The 16,642-nt window shown below is 25.2% G+C and overlaps 1 protein-coding gene across 1 annotated transcript in view; it reads left to right on the forward strand.

Annotated features, from left to right (window-relative positions):
* The window catches only part of LOC127288007 (angiotensin-converting enzyme), a 74,545-nt gene extending 58,466 nt beyond the window's left edge, over window positions 1–16,079 (forward strand). Inside the window, exons 12-13 of the mRNA XM_051315189.1 lie at window positions 10,032–10,198; window positions 14,238–16,079. Coding sequence (XP_051171146.1) covers window positions 10,032–10,198; window positions 14,238–14,386 — 316 coding nt within the window. The 3' untranslated portion in view covers window positions 14,387–16,079. The remainder of the gene's footprint in view (window positions 1–10,031; window positions 10,199–14,237) is intronic.
* Window positions 16,080–16,642: the final 563 nt, after the last annotated feature.

Here is a 16,642-nt window from a genome sequence, read left to right on the forward strand (position 1 = left end):
AAACATCCAAAGCTCATAAATCTAACTTTCTAGAGCATTTGAGCATTTTTTTTGTTTGTTTTGCAAACCACATTTAAAAAACCGTATGTACATACAGGATTGTTTCTTTGTGGAAAATTAGTCGTTTTTACGCAAGACTAATTTATTACATATATTATAATTTCCGTCTCGTGAAATTTGAATAAAAAAAATAAATTACTTTCGATGCAGTAAATATATCGCAATGGGAAAATTCACTTTTCCACGAGCGTGTACCATTGTTATATTGCGCGCATTTCTGATCTCAAAGCACGTACTTTGAAAATTATACCATCACACAGATGTTCATCCAGATTGTAATTGACCGTATGAATATTACAATATAGAAACTTTCCTTTGCTCTGAAGCATCAAAAAAAAAAAAAAAAAACGTCTATTTTTTTCTCTCGCTCTCTCACTTCTTTTATATATATATATATATATATATATATATATATATATATATCTCGCAAGGTTATCATCGTGGAAACTCTCTTTTGCAATAATTAGAAAATTCAGTATCCTATGTATATACGATATTTATATTCCTTTATACCTTCTTTGTTATCGAGAGGTAATTATATTATTTTTTTTCCTCAATTCAAAGAATAGAGGAAAAATAAAAGAATCATTTTAGCGATCTTTATTTTTTTTTATCTCTTTACATTCAAAACAAACAAATTTTAAATTATCAAGATTCTCATATAATTTTTACTGTCTTACATTTAAAATGTATATCTTGCAAAATTTTCATCTCGACAGTTATATTTCATTTGTGTAAATATTATATTTGTTTTGATATTTTTTTCGCTAATAATATAATTATTATTATTATTTATTATAATAGAAAATAGTTTCAAATTATTAATTATTAGTAATATTAAACCTATTTTTAATTTTAGTTAATTATTAATTATTAATAATAAATTAAAACTATTTTCAATCAAATTATTTCCTCTCATATAGAGAATTTTTTTTTTTTTTTTATTTAATTAATGGTAGTTTTAATTAATAATTTTTTTAGCCTTATAGGAACTTAAATAAATAATAGTATAATTTGTTAATAATTAAAAAAAATATTTTTTAAACAAATTTTTTTTTAACGTAATTTTTAAATATCAGTATAAAGAGTAAACTTTATGCAAAAAAAGATTTCGTTTTATACGATTCATAAAAAAAGCAGTGTATACAAAAAAATTGTAGGTTACTTTTTTTTCGCCAATTAGTGCAAAATGAAATGAAACAAATCCCCAAAGGAAAGTATTGTTTTCATAGCCTACATATTCCTATAAAGTGAGATGACAAATATATATATATATGTAAATTTTTTGCCATTTGTCCGCGAATATATATATATATACATTAAAATTTAATAATGCACTATCCGGTTGAATTTCTCGTCGATATAATAATGTCGTGACAAATTCTCGACGGAGTAGCTCACGGGCGAGGCAAAATTGACTTTAAGTTCCCTCTCGTTGACCTGGATTAGCGTCGACTATCGCGTTAGAATCGTCGAGAGAGCATAGGCAGAATGTGATATACGGATTTCTCTATTGCAAATTCTATAAAGGAAACAAAATCGAATATACATATATATACAATGTACAGTTTATAACATATATATATATATATATATATATATATATATATATATATATATATATATATATATATACAATAAACGGAAGGCGGCCCAATGACATTTCTCGACGAGCCCCGTTTTAATCGATGTTTATCCACGTTTAGAATTCATTTTATCCACTCTGTTAGCATATACACAATAAATTTAATAAAATAGTATCGTAGAAAATTGAATAAAAAAAAAAGAAAATTTGTAATAACAATCTGATATGTATTTCAGATTTTTTTTTTTTAATTATGCTGATTGTTTCTTGATATTATTCAATTATTATTGTGCAATTTATTATTTATTCATTTTTATGGGATTCGATTAGTTTTTTTTACTGCTTTATTTTTTATTTCTATATCTATTTCTATTTTATATTCTATTTTTTTGAAATAACAATAGTTTTTAACTATTAATTAGATAATAATAATAATAATAATAATAATAATAATAATAATAATAATAATAATAATAATAATAATAATAATAATAATAATAATAATAATAATAATAATAATAATAATAATAATAATAATAATAATAATAATAATAATAATAATAATAATAATAATAATTAGTAATAATTTTTAGGGTTTCGTGGCTCAGGGCCGAAACCTTTATAGCACACTAGTACGGTTTCCATAGTAGTTGTTACCATAGCAACCGTTTCCATAGTAGTTGTTTCCGTAGAAACCGTTTTGATGGTAGTTGTTTTCATAGCAATTGTTTCCATAGCAACGGTTTCTATAGCAACCGTTCCATGATAACCGTTTTCATAGTAGTTGTTTCCATAGCAACCGTTTCCATAGTAGTTGTTTCCATAGCAATGGTTTCTATAGCAACCGTTCCATGATAACCGTTTTCATAGTAGTTGTTTCCATAGCAACCGTTTCCATAGTAGTTGTTTTCATAGCAATTTTTTTCCATAGCAACCGTTTCCATAGTAGTTGTTTCCATAGCAACGGTTTCTATAGCAACTGTTCCATGATAACCGTTTTCATAGTAGTTGTTTCCATAGCAACCGTTTCCATAGTAGTTGTTTTCATAGCAATTTTTTTCCATAGCAACCGTTTCCATAGTAGTTGTTTCCATAGCAATGGTTTCTATAGCAACCGTTCTATGATAACCGTTTTCATAGTAGTTGTTTCCATAGCAACCGTTTCCATAGTAGTTGTTTTCATAGCAATTTTTTTCCATAGCAACCGTTTCCATAGTAGTTGTTTCCATAGCAACGGTTTCTATAGCAACCGTTCCATGATAACCGTTTTCATAGTAGTTGTTTCCATAGCAATCGTTTCCATAGTAGTTGTTTCCATAGCAACCGTTTCCATAGTAGTTGTTTTCATAGCAACCGTTTCCATAGAAGTTGTTTTCAAAGCAATTGTTTCCATAGCAACTGTTTCTATAGCAACCGTTCCATGACAACCGTTTTCACAGTAGTCATTTCCATAGCAACCGTTTCCATAGTAGTTGTTTTCATAGCAATTGTTTCCATACCAACGATTTCTATAGCAACCGTTTTCATAGTAGTTGTTTTCATAGCAACTGTTTCCATAGCAACTGTTACCATAGTAACTGTTTCCATTTCAACTGTTTGCATAGGTCCATATCAAATGATTTCATGGCAACTTTTACCATAGCAACTGTTGCCATGGTAAACGTAACCATGGGAAACTATTATTTATTATGTACACGGAGAAAAATGGAAAAACGAATAAAGTAACTTTTACTACTTTAAAAGTAAAATTGGACCTGTCCGAAGTTTCTGCGCATCTCTGGCAACTTTTACTCGAAAAATAGTAAAATTGACTATTTCTGTAGTAAATTTTACTGTTTCCGTAGTAATTTTTACTATTTCTGAAGTAAATTTTACTATTTTTGGAGTAAAAGTTGCCAGAGATGCGCAGAAACTTCGGACAGGTCCAATTTTACTTTTAAAGTAGTAAAAGTTACTTTTTCTTTTTTTCCGTGTACAAACTAATTTTTGACCTGAATTTTAAAATAAAAAAATAGAATTAATTACTAAATTATATTATTAATTAAGCTACCAAGATTTGAACTTATTGTAGTTTGGAACAATTATGAAAGGATTTTAATAACTTTCTATTTTAAAATTTCTTTTCCTTTTTATATAATATAGAATATTCTGATAAAAAAAACTCTTAACTGCTCTTTATAACTATTATATATATATATATATATATATATATATATATATATATATATATATATATATATATATGTTCTTTTACGTAATTAGGTTAAATATATATGTATAAAATGGTGTTTTAAATTATGTGTTGGATATACAAAGTTGCGTTTTTATTTTTTTTAAAATGAGCTGCATAAAAAATTGCGCTTTCATGATAAATAACATTTTGTGCTTGATATCGTATATACAATATTATATATATATGAAGGCGCGAGAGTTCGTGAAAATGAGCTTGATTTTTATCATGAATGCTCGCACACAGTGAAAAAAAAATAGTTTGTCTAGCGTGAGGATAATTTCTTATATTGCGTCAACAAAAAAGAAAAAAAAAATAACCATAAATCATGGTCATGCGTAACTTGAATTTAATTCATTTCAAAACGAAATGGATCTGATAATTATATCCTTCCATGTTTTGCAATATTGATGTCTCTAATGCCCGTTTCAAATGCAATTCTATACCCTATAGCGATTACCATATATATATATATATATATATATAGTGTATAATATTAAAGAAAATAATTGTATTTTCATGATATTTGCAATTTTTTTTTCACATTATTTATATTTTTATTATTTACATAAAAATATTTTTAAACTATATAATTTTTGTAGAATATAATTTCCAAATTAATTAAAAAAATTTTTTTGAAAATATAAACGCTTTTATTTTTCTTATTCTCAAAAAATAGAATTTCAATTTTTAAAAAAGGAAATTTTAACATGTACATATGGAAAAGTTAAATAAAACAAAAATTTTGCCACAGAAAAAATTATTGAAAAAAAATTTATTAAAAATAAAAATTAAATTGATTTCCGTATTAAGAATATCGCGGTTGATTTCATTTGTATGTTACATTCACTGATACTGATACATGAAATGTTTCCTGTAATTGGAGACATGGTATGGTCTTAAACGTTTGCATTACCGACACATAGATATTATACTAGTTACGAAATTTATATATATATATAAATATACGTAAGTGTAGAAAGAAATATATATATATATATTAAATCCGGAAATAATAGTCCTCAAGTTCATACCATCCCATTTATAAACAAATATTTAAAAATTAAATTATTTTATATATATATTTTTTTATCTATTACTTGTTTTTTTATTTCGCAATATTATTGAATTTTGATTCATTGATTCAGATTATTTATTACCAATGGTCAACGGATCGCCATAGAACTATCTATCAGCCATTTAATGGGAGATTTTCAATTACTATATGCACTCTCTGATGTAATAACTTGGCACAGCTTTTAAATTGCACTATACTCTGTGTGAGCGCATTCTAGGTTTATGCAACGAAAAACTTTAAGTGATTCCAAGTCCTTATCCTTATTGTGAATCTAGTTCAGATTTGTCAATAATCATCTTAAATTAATTCTTCTTTCATTGAAAAACCGAAAAAAATCTCATAAATATAATTTATTCATAAATAAATAAAAAAAAAATCTCTCCATTGTCTTCTCATTGATTTTCAATGTAAGAATACTTTTTTTTTTATTGGAATTTATTTCCTAAAAATTCCTCTAATATTGAGAATATTTCCCCCCCCCCTAATTCTGATTAAATTCATGTCAGTAGTGATAGTAATTTTTAGTCAGACAATATTTTATCAAATTCTTGTTTAAATTAAAATTAGTAGTGAAAATAATTTTTAGTCAGACAATTTCCAAATTCTTGATTATATATTAGTAGTAAAAGGGAATTTTAGTTTTTATTTATTATTTCCTCTAGTTCTAATATTGAAATATTCTAAATAGCAAAAAAAAAAAATTTAGTGCAAAAAAAAAAAATGTCAAAGTGATATTTCCGGTCGTGTGATTTTTTTTTTTTTATGAAGAAATACAGCTCGTTACGTATGTGGAACTACCGTTTTCACTGCATGCTAGAGTTCCTCGGACATAAGACACACGAATCTCGGGACTTATTGTGTATATATTACAACATACTGTCACGCATTTGTGGATCATTTGCCATGATTAAAGTACCTACTTGTTTCAACTTCTGCATAACAATAATTTCACCTGACATACATTTTTCCAGTTTCCCCCCAAAAAAGAAATATGCAATTTTAAAAAATAAAATACAATTTTGAAAAAAAGTTTTTAAAAAATAAATTCAATATTTTGATTGCAAAATAAAAGAAAAAAAAATCGCAAGGAGTGACCATATTGGTATAAATGTCAAAACACTTTAATAATATAGAATTATGTGATCAGTTATATTTTTAATTTTTTTTTTCGAATTTAAATATATATTATGATTTTAATTGATTTTTCCTCTTTGGCGGTTTACAATTATCTGTTTAAGAATTATTGGGTCAAATAAAATAGAAGACGTGTATTTTTTTTTCTTTTTTGAGCACATAAAGTTTCCCATATAAGTGGAGTACTTTTCTCGATAATAACGACGTAGTAACATATTCTCAGCATCCCGGGATTACGACACCCTCAGTTACAGCGGAAAGTGCCGATTTCGCCTCTGCCACTATTGTACCGGAAATTATGAGATCGATATAAATTATAGTATACTCGGGGCATATTCTGAAATATTTATTTTTCTCTTTTTCTCCATATTCGCCATTTAATATTATTTGTTTTGTAAAGTGCGGCAATTGTGATATATAAAAAAAAATATATTAGTCTATTCATAAACATAAAAGAGCACACAATATAATCTCTGATAAGGTGTAAATTTTTCGTTAAATTTATTTATTTGAGAAAAATAAAATTGATTTAAACCAAATAAAAAAATTTTTTTTTCTCCTAGTCTATAAAATAACTTTTTATTTGTTTTAGATAAAAAAAAATGTATTTATCAAAAACAAAATTTTATTTAGCGGAATTAAAATTTTTATTTAAAGCAAATAAAATTTATTTGTAACAAATGAATATTTTTTTTTGGCTCTTTATTATTTTTTTTGTTTTATATAATAAACAAAACGGATTTGTTAAGAGAATGTAAAAAAACAATTTACACTCTAACCTTGATTATGTGTATAAGCAATTTTTGTTAAAAAAAATTCGAATTTAGTAAAAGATAAAATAATCTCTTTTTCCCCGGATTACAAGTAAATGTTTATCTTACGGCCTTGGTGCATGTAATCATGTAATCGACTTCCTTCTTTTCTTTCTTCAAATTTTTTTTTTCAAGTACCGCGTTTTTTTTCGGGCTCGTGGTTTGACCTAGTCACTCAATCCTCGTATATGTACACACTTTGAAGATTACACGCGAGTAACAAAAAAAGAAGCAAATTGCATAATACTCCATTTTTTTTTTTTTTTTTTTGAGATAAAGCTCCACTTTTCTATAAATACAGAGATAAAATAACAAAAACCGTATTTAGATCACATTTTTATTTTCTTTTCAAAAAAATCCTTTTTTTAAATTCTCAACCAAAAAAAAGAAAATTAAATACTAAATTGTTTTTCGTTCTCATTTTAATTCATGTTACCTCACAGTAAACTACATCCGCAACAGATTCAAATCTTTTCATTTCACTTCGGTTACATTCTCCATTTTTTTTCTTCTTTCATTTTGTTTTTTATCTTTTTTTATTTGATTTATATTTATTTTTATTTTATTTATTTTTAATTTGATTTTAATATTTATTTATTTTTAATTTGATTGTAAACCTTTTTTTTTCTTTTTTTTTGAAATCATTATAAATTTATAACAATTATTTGAAATTGAGAAAATAATTGTAAATAGCAAACATAAACTATTGATTATTGCCATAAAGTAACGATTGTAATTATCATATTGCTTAGTTAGAATTACACAATTTATATTTTATTACTAACGAGACAAATGTTTGGAAATATTGAAAAAGTAAAATTGCCATTAATTTTAAATTAATTGATAGTTTAGTGTAGATTTTTTGTTGTTGTTGTAAATATTAGCTATATAGGAAAATAAAACTTTTCAGTTTAAAAGAAATGTTCATCGTTAATTGAATAATGTTTTATTGGGCATTCAATATTGAATATATTTCGAGAAATTATCAAGATGTAATAATTCACTTTGAGTTAGTCTAACTGGTTCTCTGTATCCATAATAGAGGAGATAGAATCAAAATTTGACATAATTAATGTTCAATAATATATAATATTAATTAATTATAATATATATATATATATATATATTGTAATTTTAGTAAAAACAATACTTTTTTTTAATTCTCATAGCAAAAAACATTTTTGGTAAGACAAAACATTTTTAAATTTCTTAATAAATTGTTTTTAGTAGTAAAAGTCATTATTAGTCAGACAAAATAATTCTGAATTCTTTTAAATTCATTATTTAATAGTAAAAATTATTTTTATTCAGACTAGATTAATTTGCGAATTTATGTTAAATTAATATCAGTAGTAAAAATCATTTTTAATCAGACAATGAATTAAAATTTTTTTTACGATTAATATCCAGTAGAGTAAGTTATATTTGGTCAGACAATATATTTCCGAATTCTTCTTTTAAAATATCAGTAGTAAAAATTATTTAGTCAGACAATGAATTCCAACTTTTTTTTACGATTAATATCAGTAGAGTAAGTTTTTTTTGGGTCAGACAAAACATTTCCGAATTCCTGTTTCAAAAATATCAGTAGTAAAAATTATTCATACTCAGACAATGATTTCAAAAAAAAAAAAATTACCTGTATTAAAATAAAAAAATAAGTACCATATAATGTCAAATTAATTTTCAATTAAAATTCTTAAAAAAAATCGCGTTTTAATAATTAGGCGCGCCCTCATATAAAAACAACTTTGATTTAAAATATTTGTAATAAAATTAAGAAAACATGACAAGCGTATTTCTATATATGAAAAAAAATTACCAGTTACTCGCGGGTGTTCAATTATTGATCTACATTCACACGGTACACTTGACGTGATAAATGTAATTGTAATTGACATGATTGCTACACGATGTATATATACATATAAATATAAACATAATGTTTTATGTTCAAGAAAAGTTTCACACTGAAAAAAAAGGTAACAGCCATTCACGATTGGGACAAGGTTTCACGTGATGTTTGTTTAGCTTGGTGTGAATCGGTGAGAGGTGAGATGAAATCTGTCTTTAATGGATTTCAAAGTCTCGCGCTCACAGTACCATAGTTAAAAAGCGATAACGAGACTTCAGTTCGATTGCATTTTTTTTCTAATTTCAAAAGTTCAAACATCAATATGATTTATTGACCCTCATATATTTGAATAACTTATCCCTTTTTATTACCAATTGTCAATGCGCACTTTTTTTTGTTTTTTCATTTGTTTAAAATTTCATTATCACTAATGAAATTACCATTTATTATCATTTACCTATCGTTAATGTTGAAAATAGCAAAAATTGTTTGGAAAAAAAAATTTATTTTTCCGTAATTGTAATTTACAATTTACTTAAAAATAAAAATAAAAAATTATAATTTTAATTAACTAAAAATAGATACTAATTATAAAAATTTTTTAAATTTTATTTTTAAGTATCTGCAGTTAAATTTTTTTTTTAAATTTATTTAATACAGAAAATTATATAAATTTTTAGAAAAAAAAAAAAATCTGCATACATAAAATTTGATTTTGAGGTGACATTTGAAATGAAAGAATTCTGAATTTAAATTGAATAATAAGGAAACAGGTCGTCTAATAGTTTCACTATTTTGTAAAAACCTATATAAATTCATGAGTGCTTTCTCACAAGAAAGTGCGGGTATATTTAAATTCAGTGTAGTTACTCTGAAAACTGGATCTAATATAAATTTCATGACATTTTCCTAAAGGCGTCAAGAATGGGATATTCTTATTGCGCGGCATCAATTTATTAAATATATGAAGAGAGAGAGAGAGAGAGAGAGAGAGAGAGAGAGAGAGAGAGAGAGAACGAAAAAAAACTAAACCGAAAATTTATATTTCCAATAAATTGTGATGAATACTTTCATTACACTAAAATATTACTTTATTTTAAGTATAATTAAAACTATATTTACAGGAAAAAAAATAAGAAAAGCAGCAGAAAAAAATATAAATTTGTAGTTATTATTATTATACTGTTAATAATAATAATAATAATAATATTTTATTATTATTGTTTAATCAATTTGGAAATTTAATATAAAATGAAAATTTATTTTATCTTTTTTAGGAGATTAATGGAAAAAGGCTCTTCAGTACCGTGGCAGCAGACTTTAGAAGAAGCTACAGGACAATTTCGATTGGATGGCGAAGCGGTGAGAGAATATTTTAGACCACTTGAAGAATGGCTGAGATCAGAAAATTTAAGAACTAGAGAACTCGTTGGATGGACTTATGGTATGTAAAATGTATAATATTCAAAATTTTAAAATCTCATGAAAATTCCTCGATAAATTTATAAAACATTTCAACATTAACTTTAATAACTTTGTTAGAGTAACTTTGAAATATTCTAAAATTTATAATCTTTTTGAAATTAACATATTATAGAATGTAATTAATCTCTTTTCCCCTGATATTTTATAATTTTTTTTTTCATTAGGTATAATGAATTTTTAATATAGTTAAAAACTATTTATTATATGTTTTAATTTTGAATTCAGTAGTGAATGCCATTTTTAGTCAGACAATAAATTTTTCCGAATTCTTATTAACTCTCGTATTATTAGTAAGTTAATTTTTTTGTATTTGTATTTTTTGTTTTGCAAAAACTATGGAATTTGTCAAACATTATATTTCTTTATTTTAGGCAAATTTTTAGAAGTAGTAAAAGTCATTTTTAGTCAGACAATTGTTGAATTCTTGTTAAATTAATATTAGTAGTGACAGTCACTTTTAGTCAGACAGAGAATTATAATAATTGTAAAATTTTAAATAGTAACGGAAATTTTTGTCAGATAACACAATAAAAATTCTAATTTTGTTAAATTAATTATTAGTAGTAGTAGACAGTTTTAATCAGACAATGCATTTCTAAATTTTTATAATTTTGTTGTCAGTGGTAAATATCATTTTTAGTCAGACAATGAAATCTCTCCAAATTCAATATTAGTAGTAACGGGCAATGCATTTGAAAATTTTTGTAATTTTGATGTTACTAGTGATAGTCATTTTTAGTCAGACAATAAATTCATTAATTCAATTAAATTAATTATTAGTAGCAGCAGAAACAATTTTAGTCAGACAATGAATTTCGAATTTTTTTAAAAATTTTGTTGTCAGTAGTGAATACAATTTTCAGTCAGACAATAAATTTCCTATTTAATTATTAGTAGTAACAGACAATTTTAGTCAGACAATTCAAAATTCTTATAATTGTAATGTCAGTAGTGAAAGGCAGTTTTAGTCAGACATTTACTTTTAACAAATTCTTCAAATTTTTCTATTAGTAGTAAATATCATTTTTAGTCAGACAATACAATTGATGTAATAGTTGATGTAATAGCACCTCATTTTGTAAAAAAAAAAATTTATATTATTTTCACAAGAAATATTGAGATTCAACCCGTGGAATTCTGGGATTACGAAATAGGTTTCTGTGTATAGGAGAGAAAAAAAAATAAAAAAAGAGAGAGAGAGAAAGATCTCGAGGCGAAAGAACAAGAGGAAGAATAAGATAAAAGCGAAACTTTAGCTCGTCTCGTTTTCTTATATTTATATATATATATATATATACGTTTAAATGCACACTCGTTCATCTTGATTCACTAACAGCGACAATTAATGCAACGCGTATCTCCGCGAAGCCTTTCTAATTATCGTACGATCTGCACTTCTTGGACGTTTAACGATCTAAGAAAGTCATTTATCCAAGTTCTCGTTACATTGCGATTTGTATAATGCCATGTTTTTATAAGATCGATTTTTTTCCTCCTCTTTGAGATTATCGATCTTATATTAAATTGATGAATTATAATTTTAATAATATGGAAATTAATTTTAAAATGCTTAATTATAAAATACATTAATTAAGTATAAAATTAATTATCATGCTGGCAATTATTACAATAATCCAAAATTAATTCAATATTACTTTATTATTATCATTAGTCTTTTAATAATTATTGTTATTATTATAATAATAATAATTATTATTATTATTCGTATCACTATTATTATTTATTAGTCTTTTTTTGTATGGGCTTTAGAATCGAAATAATAATTTGAACAAACATTCCCGTGTAGAAATTTCCCTACCAGGGCCCTGGTAGTGAATAATAATCTGGTCCCGATCAGGGACTGTTCAGGGCCAGATTAGGGCCACGAGAAAAACGGGGATTTCCTAATCAGGGACACATCAGGCGTAGCGTCACATTCCCGCCCGATCCGGCCCCGATCCGAGCCATGGCAAAATTTCTACACGGGTTTCGGCAATTTTTTTTTTCGCATCTTAAATACACTTTCAAAGATTAATTATTTAATTATAAAAACCCACTTCGAAAGATTCCCCGGAAAGTGGCCTCTGGAGGTTCTATCAGTATTCCGTCGGAATTCCATCGGAGTTCTAAAGAATTTCCGATGGGATTCCGACGGAATTCCGATTAATTTTTTCAAAATTTGTAGAGTTCTAATTCCGTCGGAATCCCATAGGAAATTCTTGGAACTCCAATGGAATTCCGAAGGAATTACGTTGGAAGTTCCGGCGGAATTCTGATCAGGGGGCACTTTTCGGGGAATCTTTCCAAGTGGGAATTGAATTTGATTTCTAAAGATTCAAAGATAAAAAATTTATATTGAAAGAAAAAAAAATTAATTTAATGTCAGCAAATTGGAAAACTTAAAAGTTATTTTAAACAATCTTTGCAATGTAAACTTTTGTTCTTTTTCTCTATTCAATTATTTTCAAACCATAAGGAAATTTTAATAAAAAATTTAAAATTCGTTTCAAAATTGTATTTTGAAAAAATTTTTTACACTGAACAAAAACTTTCAATTAGGTTTTTTTTTTTGGGGGGGGGGGGGAAAGTAATTTTTTTCGTAGGTCACCGAAAGTGTATATGAACAACAAGTTTCATAACATTTATTATAATATAGAGAGTGAGATAAAAGAATAGAAATTTGAATTCAATATGCAAAAGGGATATATATAGTGAATAAAATTCAATAATAAAATTAGATTACACGTTTTGTTTGCGGTAGGAAAAAAAATTGTAAATAGTATATATATATAGACACTTGAATTGTTACGAGGAAAGACGCATGAGAAAGAAAACTATATAATAGACAACTTGTGCAATCATACGAACACTTAACAAAGTGAAGCGTAAAAGAAGTTTGGCATAAAAACAATCTAAAGGATTCATATGTTGGTTACGTAAAATAAATAAATATATAAGGCTTTTAATCGAGTAACCAGATTTATTGTTCATTGCAGGATAACTCGCGTCTATGCCATCGTATAGACCAGATCATTTAATTACTTCAAAGCACTTACAGATAATTGCGTCTCTACATTATATATACATATATACGTCTCTCCTTTCTCCTCAAGATGTAAATGTAAATCGGGGTATATATAATATGGAACCATCGCAATTTATGCGTTCCCTCTGTTCTCGAATGCTTACATCAACAAAAAAATTTTTTTTCTTACATAAAATTAAAAATAAACGTGCTGAAACTATCACTGATATATATATATATAACATTTTTTTTTAACCCATTAAGATCCCTTTTCTTATGGAGCGTCACATATTATTATATGATTTTATATTAACACAGAAAATTATAAGGTATTAAAATAAGCAAAAATTGGATTAAAATAATAAGCGTTACAGCTTATTTTAATGCCTTTTAATTTTCTCTGAAATCAAAAAAAAAAAAAATTTATTTTCCACCCTCTGGAAAATTATAAATTTTTTTTCCTGTTTTGCATTCGTAAAGACGAACTTTGCCTTATCATATAATGTGAAATTAACATAGACAAAAAAAATTTTAAATTAAAACATTGTTCGTGCTTAAAATTTTTATTACCATATTATTACAGTTAAAATTTTAATCTCCCTATAGTGAATTATTCTTTTAAAAAATTCTTTTAAAAAAAAAGAAAAATGTTTTTTTCACAAGTGTGGAATTTATTTTCCATTTACAAAAATAAAACTAAAATCAATTCTTTAAAAAAAAAAAAAGTTTGTTTTTGGCACATTTCCAAAATCAATGACAAAGGTAAAAATCTGTCTCTTCATTCCTAATATAGACAACATGTGTACGTGTATATATAGATTACAAACGTGAACTGCAAATAGAAAGTGCTAGCTACCACTCTAGGTTTGCAATCGAGGAAATTCATGCTGATTAAGTACAAGCATGTACGACATATGTATATCAATTTCTATACATATATATATATATATATATGAACTGATTTATGTTTCAGATGGTGACTATTGCAAGCTCAGCATAGAAACTGCAGGTCTCGAGGTATCCGGTAGTGGCTATTATTTTGCGGCAGCAACTTCCATTAAATGTGACAATATCCTTGCAATTCTAATTTTAAACATCATGATCGTATTTCGACTGCTCTAAAAAAAAATTTTTAAAGAATTTAAAAAAGCTCTATACCTTATAATTCACAATTATTTTGGGATGCTTTTTTTCAAAAAAAAAAAATTAAGAAACAAGAAAAACAATAAAATTTGAATATTTGGACCATATTTTTTGTGTATGATAATAGGTAGGGTCGGAATGCGGAACATGCATGTTGTACAAATCGTGACATTAATTCTGTCGCAAGCCAAACCAATATTACTGGTGAACGTGTCATTATATACTCCTTCCTGGAAAGACAAACTCGAATGTGCCTTTATATTCGCAAATTTTTTTTTTCTTACCAAAGAAAAGGAAAAAAAAGTATATAAGAAGTAGATTTTCATTTGTATACGCAAAAAACGAGTGTTGAGGAATTATAATTTAATAATAAATAAAAAAAATACTCGTTTTTAATCAGCGATTAAAATTTTAGAAAATTTATATATATAAAAGCTCGAAAATAATAAACTAAATTTGAATTAGTGAGAACTAATTTAAATTAAAAAAAAAAAAATTTTTTACTATCACAGAAAATTAAAAGGCATTAAAATTAGCTGCAACGCTTATTATTTTAATCCAATTTTGCTTATTTTAATTTATTTTGTTATTAAAATAAGCAAAATTGGATAATAAAAAAAAATAAACAGTGCAGCTTATTTTAATACCTTTTAATTTTCTGTGATTTTTTAAAAACTTTTTAGTAAATTTTTACTAAAACTTTTTAGTAAAAGAAATATTACTAAATTAGTAATAATTCTAACTAAAGTAACATTTTAGAAAAAAAAAAATTAGTGAAAATTTATAATTAGTTTTTAGGCATTTTTCACTAAAAACTGCAGTAAAAAAAATACCATTGATTTAGTAATACTTTCATTAAAATTATTATGAATATTTTACTAAAAATTAGTGAATATTTCTACTAATTTGAATTTTACTTAATAAATTCTCTCTAATTCAAATTTAGAAAATAATAATAATTCCCCATCGTCGGATATTAATTGACTAAAAGTATAATTTTTTTTCAACTTTTATAAATGCCAATAAAATTCATAAACAAAGAAGTTTCATAAAAAAAAAAAATTAATCAGAACTTTATTATGAGATAAAAGGGGGGAAAAAAATTCAATTATTTCAACTTTTACATTTTCTTTGCCTAATTTCCGACGATAATCTGCTGTCAAGTTTAAAATCATAAAAAAAAATTCTTCTGCTCATTTTCATAACTAATTTTCTATTATATATATGTATAAAAATTATTTACTTTTGTGTAATGTAGGCGAGTTTAATTCGCTTTGGAATTATTTCATGTAACCAATGAATGCATTCTTGAATCAATGAGTATTTATTTTATCAGGATATATGTATACGACTGTTTAGCTAGAGGCAGTTTTTTTATTTATTTATTTTTTTTTTTTTTGCTTGCCTTTGCGAAATTTGTTCCTGCGTGCGGATCATTAATTTACAAAACAGTCAATACATGGTAATTTATCACTTTGTGATTTACAATTTTTATAAGCAAGCTTCAACGATATTTACACTTTTTTTTTTTTTGGGTGAAATATGTAAAATCTGTGACAAGTGCTAATTATTTAAGTTATTATCTATTTTAAGTATATTATTTTTAAAGAAATGTCATATATATATAATCGACTAGTTACGTTCTTTTAAATAAATGTTGTTAAAATACAAATATTTTTTCTTTTTATTGATCCTTATACAGTAGAATTTCTAAATATGTTTCGTTACATTTTAATTGGCAAAATATAAATGTAAACTATTAATTTAATAATAATTAATAATTCTTTAACGTTTTCATTTAAATTAATTCATTTAATTGTTTTCATCGATTTTTATTTGGTAACTTGTATTTTGTTTATTATTTTATTTATTGTATTCATTTTGTTTTTATTTATTTTTTAATTTTTCTATATATTAATTAATTTTATTTATTGATTTATATTTTTGTTAATTGTTCTTGTATAATTTTGTATGTATATATTTTTATTTATTTATTCAATACTCCCCTAATAACACAAGATATCTTGGGATATATTGATAATATCCCGCAGATATCCTAGAGATGTCCTATGGATATCAAAAGGATCTCTTAAGGATATCCAAAAAATCGGCGGTTTGTATATGCTTTGGATATCCCATGGATATCTTCTGGATGTCTCTATAGACTTTCATAAATGTCCTCCAAATATCCCATAGATATCGTCAGGATATCCCACAGATATTTTCAGGATATTC

The sequence above is a fragment of the Leptopilina boulardi genome, unplaced genomic scaffold (assembly GCF_019393585.1).
Source record: "Leptopilina boulardi isolate dan_hultmark-lab unplaced genomic scaffold, ZJU_Lbou_2.1 LbouV2_38, whole genome shotgun sequence".
Lineage (NCBI taxonomy): Eukaryota > Metazoa > Arthropoda > Insecta > Hymenoptera > Figitidae > Leptopilina > Leptopilina boulardi.